The sequence below is a fragment of the Chelonoidis abingdonii genome, chromosome 16 (assembly GCF_003597395.2).
Source record: "Chelonoidis abingdonii isolate Lonesome George chromosome 16, CheloAbing_2.0, whole genome shotgun sequence".
In the NCBI taxonomy this organism is placed as follows: Eukaryota; Metazoa; Chordata; order Testudines; family Testudinidae; genus Chelonoidis; species Chelonoidis abingdonii.
In genome coordinates, this window is record NC_133784.1 from 11,885,763 (window position 1) to 11,898,412 (window position 12,650).

Sequence of the window (12,650 nt, forward strand, 5' to 3'; positions counted from 1 at the left end):
AACAGTCTGTGACATACAGGAGTTCAGTGGGTGCTCAGACCTTGTGGTCAGGGCAGGAATCGGAGTAGGGAGTAGAGGCAGGGGTCAGAGCTGGTGTCAGAGTCAAGAGTCAAGCCAGGAGTGAAACAGGAGCCGGAGCCAAAGGCCAGCGCTAAGACAGAATCCCAGGAGTCAGAGCTGAGGGTTGGAGCCGGGGCAGTTGGAAACCAGGGCAAGAAGGTTCAGGAACTGGGGATTGGGCAGGGCTAAAGTCAAGAATCGGAGACCAGGCTTGGAGCCAGGGGGCAAACAGCAGGATCCACCTTATTGCACCGACAACTTCCTGTGTCTCTTTCTGACTTAAATAGAGTATTCGGCCCAATCAGGGGTTCTGGTGCTCCTTCAATCAGGTGCCTGTGGGCGGTACCTTCAGTGGAGCATAAGGTCTTATGGCCCCCACTTCTCCAGTCACTAGCAGAGCTGTCAGGCGGTAGCAGCCCATGGGCCCAGGGATCAGGACCTGCAGATCCGCACAGTCAGACGAGATGATCTAATGGTCCCCTCTGCCCTTAAGCTCTATGAATTCATGAGTGTCACAATTAATCAGCCCCACATCTCTCCCCCGAGGGAAGTCAATATTATCTCCACGTCAAAGAAGGGAACAGCTTGGTTCCCTCCCTGTGCACTAAACCCATGCAGGCCGTCTCCTGCAGACTCACGAATAGAACCCAAGTCATTTGATACGCACGGCTGTGCTGCAGTCACAAGTTCCTCTGTTGTTCTGTCATCACCTCTGGAGCCGTTCCAGTGTCTACAGGACATTAAGCCTAGACCTGTGTGCTCAGCGGGCTGCATCAGTGCCTGTGTTATGCACCAAAATGTCAATCAAGAGTCAGTGCCCCCGGTGTTTGACAGCCCCTGCCACACATAGGATCTAACGTAAACTAGGCCTATCTCTTCCAAAGAAACCCAGCATGAGGAGATAGACAGATAGCTATTGCCATGTCGGATTTTCACACACTCCTAAGTCCCATTGTCAGAAGTGACTTAGCCACTCAGGAGCATGTCCCCCATTGACTTTCAATGAGACTGAGGCTTCCAAGGCATGTCTGAAAATTATACTCGCCATCTCTGTCTCAGAAGCCTCCAAAGGAGAGTCAGAGTTCAAGGCTAGAAGGGACCACTGAGTCTAGATCATCCGATTTGACCTCCTTTGTATCACAGGGGGTCCCCTCTATGGGTAGCATGAGCCACCGTGCCTCTCTGTTCTCATGGGCTGAAAGCTCTGTCCCCAGGGCTCTGAAAGCTGCTGAGAAGTTTTTGGTTTTTTTTAAGTTACTCCAGGTCAGGGATAGCTCATCATCTACACATACAGCCATGCTCAGGGGTTCCCATTTACAATGCGTGGTGGGAGCCATTAGCAACCAAGATCAGCCCTATGTCCAGAACAGGAAATACCTGCCTCTCCCCAGAAGCCCTGTGTATACTAGCAACTGCTTGCAAGTGTTGACTCTCATAGTACCACTGTGTGGCTTGAGATAAATGGCAAACTGGAAATCCTGACTGATGAGACAACTAAAGGCATCTACCTTCAAGAACCAGCTACAGTTTCTTTAGCTGCAGTTTCCTGTCACATCCACCATGAATACCCTGGGTTTGTTATATTATTAACTTTAAAGCACACTCACCCATTGTACGAGTGACATGTGGAAAGGTTAAGGAGGGTACATATTGCTGCAAAAGATGGGGTGGGATTTGCTAACGAGAAAGACAGCCCCATTATTTGAAGAATCCTTTGTGAGAGGAAAGTTGGTCCAGTGATTAAGTCACTGAACTGGCATTTGGGAGATTTGAATTCAAATTCCAGTTCCGCCACTAACTTTTGTGTAGACTTGGGCAAATCCTTTAATCTACCCTGTACCTCGGAACCTCATCTGTAAAATGGGGTGCCATTTCACACACAGGGATGCTGCAAGAATAAAGTCCCATTTGCGATGGGAGGTGCTCAGATAGTACAGTGCGGAGGGATGCTAAGGGTCTGTTTACACTGCAAAAATGAACTCTGTCAAAGCCCCAGTTCAACTGACTTGGGCTCATGCAACAGGCTAAAAACGGCAGTGCAGAGATTCCTGCACAGGCCAGAGCCTGGGCTCTGAAGCCTGGGCTTAGGGTGGATCTCAGAGCTCCAGCAGGTTTGGGTTTTTTCCCCCAGCGCAGACGTAGCCATAAGTACCTGGGCAGATGGATCCTACCTGCAACGGGAGGATGAGGACAGGACAGTGTACACTCGCTATACCTGTACTCAAGGGGGAGTGGGATGCAGCCCCGACCTCCTCTCCCAACACCTCTTTGGCATCATGAGCACCCGCAAGGTCACTGCCTGTTCCACTTTTTGCCCCTTATGAGCACAGAGGGGGGCACAGTCTGACCAGCTCCATCTGAGCCACTCCACCCCGCAGCTCACCAAGGCCCTGGATAAAGAGCAGCATTCACTCATCCCCAGCACACAGCAGATGGACGATGTTTGTAAAAAGAAAAGCAGAGTTAATCCCCTCCTCCCCGAGTTACTCACAATTTTCACCCGGTGGCCGGGAGTCGCAGAAATGTTCCAGGTGCATTCCTTCCGGCTGGGGTACTTATCAGGCCAGTTTGGACTTGCCATAGTTCCTTCTGCGCTGCTCACTTTGTGCTCACAGCCAGCTTGGGAAAGAGAAAACCCAGTCACCTAGTCAAGTCTCTGTAGCTGTAGTGCGCTAGAGGCAGCTCCCAGGCCAAGATGTGGCAAAACAGGAGAAGGATTTAATCATGGAAGAGAGACTCTTTTATAATTGCTGTGTAACACTGCGCCCCTGGGAGGGCTGTCAGCTGCTAGGACAGGGCAACCTGGGACCTCTGGATCTTAAAGCATAAGCCTCTACTGCCACAGCTACAACACCCATCTCTGATAGCAACGGCTGCAGCAGGCTCATGTGTCTCTGTAGCTCAGAGAAGGACAGAGCCCCACCCTGCCTGGGCAGGGGTTACAGTTCTAGCTCCTATACCGTGAGGGGGGAGTGGTAGGGCAAGTGCACTTCCCTGTCTCACATGCGGAGCTTCCCCGCAGAACCTGTGTGCGTTCTGCTCCCACCCTGGGCAGAATTCTCATCTCCCTCTCTCCCCACCTCGCCCACACTCCCTCAGGCGCTTGCTTGCCCTAGCAGTGCTGGAACACAAGGCAGCATTGGGTGAGCACTGTGATTTGGAGGGCATAGACCACACGTGTTTGTGCCGCTCACAAGCATTCAGAAGCTTTGGCCAAGTATATTTCCAGTCCCCCGGGCTTTGTCTGCTGCTTGTCTTGTATTTGCTGGAGCTGGGTTTCACAGGCACCAATGGATTTTCATTTCCCTCTGATGGATGCTCAGGGGCCTGCGTGAACGGGGCGAGTGGTCTCCATCCACTGATGTTGCCCTCTGTTCACAAAACCCACAGCCACACTCTGTTGCCAATCTCAGCAGACACAGCAAGCAGGGGCGTGTTCTAATTGCAGGCAGCTTGTACTGCCCTGTCTGTGCTTTACCCTTATGTGGCTAAACAGAAGACTCCAGTCTCTGCAGCTCAATCTTTTATCAGCCCAAGATTTGCTCTTTAAAGATGGTTTATTACTGCTGGGTGAATTATTGACCAGGCCTGTTCAGCACTCTGACTTCAGTAAGAGCCACTGGCGTTCACCACTGAGACTTTTGCTTGGGCACAATGGGGACACCGGATCAGTTGCTCTTGCCAGACAACACTATGGATTAGGGAGATCGCTTAGGAGATGCCCGTCTGAGGTTCTGCCTACTTACAAAGACTGGCTGAAGCAAAACTCCACAATAGTATTAAATGCAAAAATTACCCCTCTCCAGCCAACTTCTGGAAGAAGAGTGAATTAGTGTCATATGGACACAGGAAATAGCTACTCTCCTTGGGACGAATTAACTACCAGCACCAATACACACACATCCATAGGCTTCGATGAAACTCAGTTTCTTCATTCCATCATTCCTTATCTCCATCTCCCTCCTGTTCTGGTTTTGGAGCCACTCTCCTCTATATTTGCAGAGGTTTTTTGGAGTCAGATCACTTTCACCAAAAGGCTAAGAGTTTCAAAGGAGACTCAGGGGTCTGTCCACAGAGCCCATGGCACCAAGCCACTCGGCCTGGCTCAACGGACCTGGGCTCACGCTACCACACTAAAAACAGCTGTATAGACCCTGCAGCTCCAGCTCTGAAGCCTTGGGACAGGGGTGCTCCTTAGCCCAAATTGCAACTTAGAAGTGTTTCTACACAGCCATTTTTACAGCGCTGGTGTGTGCCCAGCTACCTCAATTTCCTAGACCTGGGCTGGGAAGCTCCGTGTAGAGCAGCCTAAATCAGCCCTGAAATTCAATGGGAGCTGAGCCCCTACCTCCCTTGGGCTCCTTTAACAACTTAGACTGAGAGGTTGTCATTGGTGCATCTGCATTATGCTCTGTAAAGAGGCTTTTGTTCACCTGTCCTTACCCAAGAATTATCCTTTGCTTGCTGCATTATTTACATTGTATAGGGAAAACTAAATAGCAGGTTTGGAAATAAATCAATGCTTCCTTACTGCAGTTAGCGGAGCTCACCTTCTTTGCAATCGTGGCCGTTTTCATGAAGCATGAACCCATTCCTGCATTGGCAGACATAGCTCCCAAATGTGTTGACACATTCATGCTGACATCCGCCATTGTCTTTGGAGCATTCATCTTTATCTGGGGAGGGGCAAACGAACAGCACTTAATTCCTTGTCAAGAGAGAACCAAATCTGATGCCAGCTGGGAGCTCTCTCTGCTAGGGTAGAGAACTACCATAAATCTCAGTCGCTGAATCAGGTCCAGCCACTTTGTTCTTTCCCCAGTTCACTGTTGTTCCTCACAATACAACAAACTACATGGGTCTAGCACAGGGGTGGGCAAACTTTTTGGCCTGAGGACCACATCGGAGTTGCAAAATTGTATGGAGGGCCGGGTAGAGAAAACTGTGCCTCCCCAAACAACCTGGCCCCCGCCCCCTATCCACTCCTTCCCACTCCCTAACTGCCCCCCTCAGAATCCCAGACTCATCCAATCCCCCTGCTCCTTGTCCTCTGACCCCCCTTCCTGGGACCCCCCCGCCCCCAACTGCCCCCGGGGACCTCATCCCCTATCCAACCCACCACACTCCCTGTCTGCCCCAAACCATATCCACACTCCTGTCTCTGACTGCCCCCCCAGACTCCCATGCCTATCCAACACCTCCCTCTAACAGCCCCCCCCCAAAACCTCCATCCCATCCAACCACCCCCTGCTCCCTGTCCCATGACTGCCCCCCAGGACCCATTGCCCCTTATCCAACCCCCTCCACACACACACACACTTCCTGCCCCCTTACCATGCCACTCAGAGCAGCAGGAGCCTGCAGCCCTGCCACCCAGAGTGCTGGCGGCATCGTGAGCTGAGGCTGCGGGGGAGGAGGGACAGCATGGGAGGGGCCAGGGACTAGTCCCTGGCAGGGAGTTCAAGGGCTGGGCAGGACGGTTCCATGAGTCGGATGTGGTACGGGGGCTTAGTTTGCCCACCTCTGGTCTAGCACATAAAGTACATTTTAAATGTTTCCCCCAATTTATAATTAAACACAAAAGTAACAAAGCTTGACTAGATGAGAATAGCACTCAGGAAAACTAACAGGCAAATGTACCAGTCCTGGCAAAAATCCACTGGCCCATCTTTATACTGGCAACCCTGCTTCATGCTCAGCTCTGTGCTGACGCTCCCTTAAGCAGCTTCCCTCAGCTCATTGCCAGCAGCTCCCCGGTTCCTCCACTCGCCAAGTGTCTAGTGGGAAGAGCTGTCTGCTGCCCAGGGGGACTGTGGCTGGTGCAGAGAAAGAGGATGCAGGCAGGTAGAGAGAGCTGCTGCCGGGTAAGCTTCCTCCCATGCAGGACCGGCGCCAGGGTTTCTCGCACCCTAGGCGCACGACCATTTCGCCACCTCCCGCGCTGATCCCGCGGCTCTGGTGGAGCTGCCGCAGGCATTCCTGCGGAGGGTCTGTTGGTCCGTGGCTCTTGTGGAGCTGCCGCAGGCATGCCTGCGGGAGGTCCACCGGAGCCGCAGGAGCAGCCGACCATCCGCAGGCATGACTGCAGCAGGTCAACCGGAGCCGCCTGCCACCCCTCCGGCAAAATGCCGCCCCCTCAATAATCCTGGTGCCCTACGCGATTGCCTAGGCTGCCTAAATGGTAGCGCCGGCTCTGCCCCCAAGACTGCAATGTGCCACAGCAGAAGCAGAGAGTGAGAGAGATTGGGCAGAGGCAAGCAGATGCCTTCACCCATGCTCCTGTGGCTTGCACGAGCCACGAGAGCAGAGAAGATGGGCAGATAGGTGCATGGCTGCCTGGGCAGCAGGAGGGGGCAGTTTTACGGGCCCATGTGGTATGCTGCACACAGAAGACATTGAAAGAAAGCATAGAACAAGGTATAAATAGAGAAGGTAGATCAGACCCATCTATTCAGCCTTTCCCATAATACAAGTACATTGGGGTGCGACAAAACTGAAAGGTAACATTTAGAACCAATGAAAGGAAACACTTCCACATAGCGCATGTGTGTCAGATCTGGCAATTTCCTGCCATGTCTTTGGGAGACCTTACTGAGTTAAGTTTAAGTATCTTCAGGGTCCATTGTAGTAAATGAACGGTGGATGTATTATTGTGCGTGGAACTGCCTAGATGTGAAACCTGGGGTTCAAAGGACAGTACTGAATAGTGTGGACTTTTGGAACAAAAAGTGTTTAGTGGCTTTCCTGGGCAATACCTAGGGGGAGGTGAATGCAAATTCCTCACTTCTGGTTATGCAAAACCCCAGACTTTTGAAGCCACACCCTCAGGAAAGGGCCTCTGTCAGCTGGTCACCTGTTACATGAGGCCAAGATCAAAGGTCCCAGCTGTATAAAGGAAAGACTGAGCTTTTCCTGGTTGTTCTGGTTCTGAACCTGAGACAGTTATGAATTTGTAACCACGGGGAAAGCCGGTTGTGAGGGATGAAGGATTGACACCTACCAGAGCCCGACGTTGGAGCTGAGGGGTGACATCTGGGATGCTTTTTAGCATGCATGTAGGTTCTTTTATTGTTTTTAATATTTTTTCTCATACCTTCAGAGAACAAACAAAATGCAGATGCTGGCCTGCACAGGCAGTCTGGCTTGCTGGGAATATCACAGTGTAGACAGGGAACTGAGCAGCCTGAAAAACCCCAGTCAAGAGGGAGATAAACACGTGGGTCTCTGCCCAAGAAGGGTGATGGCTGAAAAGCCAGGAGCCTAGAGTGGGTGGCCTTGGTGGAGCATGGCAGGAGAATACACATGCACTTGCCCTGAACTATGACAGCATAATAAATCTCTGGAACTCTCTGCCACAAGGTGTCATTGAGGCCAAGATCCCAGCATGATTCAGCAGAGGACTGGACATTTATATAACATCCAAAGCTATGATTGTAAGGATTGAAGGGATCTAAACCCTCCTGGTTCAGGGCAAAAGCCAACCTCTAATTACTGGGGGCCAGGATGAAGCCTTCCTGAGAGGCAGGTTACCTCAGGTCCTGCCTGCTGTCCTCTGAAGGGTCTTAGTGCTGTCTAGTGTCTGAGACAGGACTCCGGGTGATCTCCTGCTCTGATGTGTCTTCAGGACTGGATGTCTGTCTTTCTAAAAGGCATGCTCTAGCTCAAAACATAAGTTCTGGGCTTGATGCAGAAATTACTGGGAGAGGTTCTCTGGCCTGTGTTAAGCAGGTCTGGCCTTAAAATCTAAGGATCTGCAATCCCTTATGGCAATTCCTGCATTGCTAGGGTAACGCGCAGCAGCCTTTGTGCCATGGAAATGGATCGTACAGAATTCACCGTCCCTTCCCACTGTTGGGAGACAAGGGAAGAGGGAGAGATGGTACACCGCAATAATGACTTTCATACAGCAGAAGGCAGAATGTAACCACTGATGCCATGGATGGCCAGACTTAACAGCATGGAGATGCACATTCACACGAAGCACGCAGTTCTCCCGTACACCCAGGACAGCCAGTGCCGAGAGCTTTCCTCCCCAAGGGACACAGCCACGTACCAGAAAAGAAGTGCACTTTGAATCCCTTTTTGGATACCGCGTTGTCTGATTTGAACTCCAGTCTCAGGTTGTTGCTATAGGATGTGATCACTTCCGGTTTCTCTGAGCCGCAGAATTTGCCATGGAGCTTGGAATCGGAAGCCAGCCCGCTGCGAACCTCCACGTAGTCGTATTTACAGACCTGCCAAGGGACAGTCAGATTTCATAGTGTGGAGGACTTGGACACACTGCATTGCAAATGTAGGATACCAAACAGCAAGAGTCCATTTTGCTGAGTGACATGGCAAGTGACACCATACACAGACTTGCCCGCCACCAGTAACACTCCCCCCGACCTGAGTCACTTAATCTCGTCAACTCCTTCACTTCCTGCTCCATCTTATAGTATACTTGCATTTATCAGAATGGTTTTAGTTACATTTCATTTATCTCTGTACAGCATTTATCTGGCCCTGTTACCACATGAGCACCTCACTATCTTCAATGTATTTCTCTCCTCACCACCCCTCTGGGAAGTAGGGAAGTGCTTTTATCTCAATTTTACATTTTCCTGTCTCTAGGAAAGAGGAACTAACAGTTACAAATGGAAAATACTCAGGATACCTACTGCTATAGGAACAAGCTCATTTGTAAAAGAAATAGCTCAGTACTTCTCTACTCCCTACCAGTACATACCAAAGAAAACAGATTCTGTTCTTTAAAGAAAATCTTGCTAACTACTGCCATTTACTCATTAAATCAAGGGCTGAGAAACAACAGGAAGCCCCCAAACCAAGACATAACACTGGGTCTCCTCTCAGTACCCCAGGAATTTATCAGGCTCCGGGCCAGTCAACAATCGCACCTACTAAATACATGGACCAGCTACATACATCGTTGCCTTCCAGCTCAAAGACTTCAAACTGCAGAGAGATCCGGTACTGGGCTGGAGCGACCACCTGCCAGACGCAGTTTTTGTTAATGGGATATTCCTTAGGCCACCCAGGGCTCGTGATGGTCCCATTGAGCTTGGTGATGAAGCCCCCACAGGCAGCTGGAGAGGCGACAAACGAACACAAGGTTTACTTGCCTCTGTCCAGACAGAGAAAAGATCATCATAGAAGATTACGGTTGGAAGGGACCTCAGAAGGTCATCTAGCAAACCCCTGCTCAAAGCAGGACCAATCCCCAGACAGATTTTTACCCCAGTTCCCTAAATGGCCCCCTCAAGGACTGAACTCACAACCCTGTGTTTAGCAGGCCAATGCTCAAACCACCAAGCTATCCCTCCCCCATGTGCCACGTTGTTCGCTAGGAAACAAGTCAGTGCTAATTGGGGCACTAGCAAGGGAAGGGCATGTGTTTCCAATCTCAGCCTTCAGAATGGATTTAAAATAGCTGAGACTGGGGGAGAAAATGGAAAATCACTTTAGGGCCACATCCTCAGCTAGTAAAAACCAGCAGAGCTCCACTGAAGCAGCTAGACCTTTGCTGATCTACTCCAGCTGAGGATCTGGCCCTTAGTACCACAGTAGCCTTTCAGGATTGGTCTCTACTGGACTTTGCATCTCAAGTTCAGTGACAACCAATTAAGCTGGGGGTAATTAACATGATTGTGCAGGCCAACATGGAGATTCCTTAAACATTCGTTCTACGCTACAAATAGTTGCTCTTTATCGTAGAGCGCTGCCTAGAACAAACATCTGTAGCCTCCATCAAGCGTGTAGGATGTGCCCATGCTAGCCTTTACAAACACTGCATGTACTCCATGGAAGCGGCAATCAATTGACTAGAGGTTAAAGTCTAGTAAAGACAAACCGTTGGGTAGTTTATAATTTACAGGCCACGTCTAAAAGCCAGGGGAAGGTTAACACACACCTTTTTCTGAGTGAGGATAAAGCCAGTGTCTTTGGGGACTTGCACTCTCTCATTAGTGGCCCATTTTCTTTAAAACTTCACTAGCTTTTGGCTTTGCCTCCCCTGCAAAAGAGGTGTGATTTTACATCGAGACAGATAACTCGGGTCAGTTCTCTAGATGTAAAATGCTAGTAGGGACAAAGCAAAATTAGCTTTTACCTTCATGTAACTACTCAAGTTCAACCTTACACACACAGACACACGCCCCCACCTGACGTTGACCCCAGCTAGCTCTAGCATGGTAAAAACTGCCTGTGTTTTGTCTCCACTAAGGTTTTACATAGAGCGAGCTAACACGAGACAGCTGTCTTGATGTAAAACAGACACCTTTTCTGCATTATAGTTTCATATTTCCCTGTTAGTACGTCAGGGTTTTACGGCTTTATTAGAGTTCAAAGTCTAACAAAGCACTGAATGCGTTATCTCTAGAGCCATTTGGAAAACAAAACATCTTATGAAATATTCTGATTTCCATCCAAACATTCCAACCGGCTCTGAGTATTACCCTGAGGACTTCACTATTTTTAGTAGCTCATCGACAATCCCCACCCTACTGTTGGCGATTAGCTTTATTTGAAGGACAGGGACTGATACGGCTGGCAGAATTCACATCCTCTTCCACCTGCTCTTTAACTTAGGCCTATTCTAGGCTGAGAAAGGAAACCACACTGACATCTGGCAGTCAGTTTAGACACTTGTCTCTAGGAAAGTCTGAACATGGACCCCCAACTCTGCTAAGGGATCAAGACCCTGATTTAAAGTCTGTTAATATAGGATAGAAATTTTCAGCAGGGTTCTGCTGTTGGTCGTGAAAGCAGGACTGTTTTATTCTTTCTAGATTCAGGTTCTGCCTATATTCTCTTCTCTGCACTGTTACTCAGTGCGTAACATGTCTCATAGCAATGCCTGAAAAAGCAAAAGCAACTGCTCTTACAAATGCCATTAGGGTTTCAGAGGCTACCATCCCCGTTTCCTGTACAGTAGGTGGATTGAGAGGGTAGAATATTTCTAGAAGTGCCTGTCAAATTATGCACAGGGGCTATCTAAAATACAGAGTGACTTTCAAAAGCCCTCAGGACTTGTCTACCTCTGCTGCCATTACAATCAATGGCAGGCCTGTCATCTGCTTTAATGGGAGCAGAATTAAAGGAGACCCCAAGGGATTTTGAAGATCTCACTCATTCTGTTCACCATTTCCAAAACGGTTCTCAAATAAGGGGAGGAAACAAGGGAGATGAGCGGGGAGGGGAGTCTCTCAATGCAGCAGAGCTGGGCAAGCTAACACTTATTTAAAGAGATCAACCATTTACATAGAGAGCTGATTGAAAAATTTCCCTCAAAACTGTTTTTCAGCAGAAAATTGGGGTTTGGGTTGAATGACATTTTTCATCAGAAGTGTCGGCTTTCCACAGGAAATGTAAATTTTCAGGACAAAAATGGCCACCCAGAAACCAAACCCTTTTTGGTTTCAGCTTCAAACTAAAACATGTTGATTCTGAATTCTGCCACCATGCCCTGCAGTTCACTTCTGTGGCCTGGAAACCCCCTGCTGGACCTTATTTCCCACCAGCCACTGCGGCTAGGTGATGGTCATGTTGCCCCATCTGCCCTCACTCACAGGTGAGACTGTGGTGTATCACAGGAAATGCAGTCCAATCAGGGAGCCCAACCTATAGAGGAAAATGTGATAACGAAGCACCATGGCAGCAGAGAAATACAAATATTTCGGGTTTTGGACAGAACATTTCAGATTTCAGCTTGTCACTGAAAATTCAACACTTTCTCCAAAAATTCTAATGAAACCTAAATTTTTGGTTTTGTTAAAATTTTCCATGGGAGGCAGAGAACCATTTTCAAACCAGGTCCACTTAACTCTTCTTAACTGTGGTGCCTCCCCACCGATCACGCTCCCCGCTCTGCAGGCTACTGACCCTCACAGCTCTTTTTACCAGCCGTCAGCTCGTAGCCAGGATCACAGGCACACTTGTAGCTGCCCAGCGTGTTCACACAGCGCTGCTCACATCCACCGTTGTCTGGCCGAGAACATTCATCCACCTCTGTGGGGAGGAAAAGGCAACAATTCAAGCTATCCTAATGGCCTGATCCCCAGCTCTGTTTTCATAGGCAGTGCTCGCAGGCTGGAGGACCAAAGAAGCACCTGAAGAGGTCTTGCTGGCCAGTCTTGCCCTCACCAAGTAGGGGGCATACAATTAGCATCGCCAGTCTGCTGGCACCACAGTGGTCTTGCCAGCCAGTGGGCACTGAAGTGACACTTTCAGTCAACATCATTGGAAGAGGAAGCGAGGTCTCTCCTTGCAAAGACTTTGCTGCACTTTGCCCTCATTTCCAGCGACACTCCTGATTTCCTTTATTCTTAGCACCCAACACTAATGAGGGCAGCCTGTGTACGCACAGCCTTGGGAACAGTGCTTCACTCCCACCAGCCTAGGAAGAGGCTGGACTTTGAAACCTGGCTTTTCTGATCAGATTTCTACACCCTGTGCTGCCATTCTAATGCCCAAACGTCTGATTTATTGGCCTCTCACCCCGTTCCTGGCTGTAATTCATCCCCGCCATGACGCCATGTGGAAGATGGGTGACTATTTATAATATTAATGATACCAATATTACAAAATTGCAG

General features: G+C 49.5%; 1 protein-coding gene across 1 annotated transcript in view; it reads right to left on the bottom strand.

The window, feature by feature from the left end:
• TLL2 (tolloid like 2) overlaps nucleotides 1-12,650 on the bottom strand; it is a 190,888-nt gene that overhangs the window by 8,197 nt on the left and 170,041 nt on the right. Inside the window, exons 14-18 of the mRNA XM_032778202.2 lie at nucleotides 11,941-12,066; nucleotides 8,986-9,146; nucleotides 8,114-8,294; nucleotides 4,611-4,736; nucleotides 2,552-2,679 (exon numbers count right to left, since the gene is read on the bottom strand). Of these exons, the coding sequence (XP_032634093.1) occupies nucleotides 2,552-2,679; nucleotides 4,611-4,736; nucleotides 8,114-8,294; nucleotides 8,986-9,146; nucleotides 11,941-12,066 (722 nt within the window). The remainder of the gene's footprint in view (nucleotides 1-2,551; nucleotides 2,680-4,610; nucleotides 4,737-8,113; nucleotides 8,295-8,985; nucleotides 9,147-11,940; nucleotides 12,067-12,650) is intronic.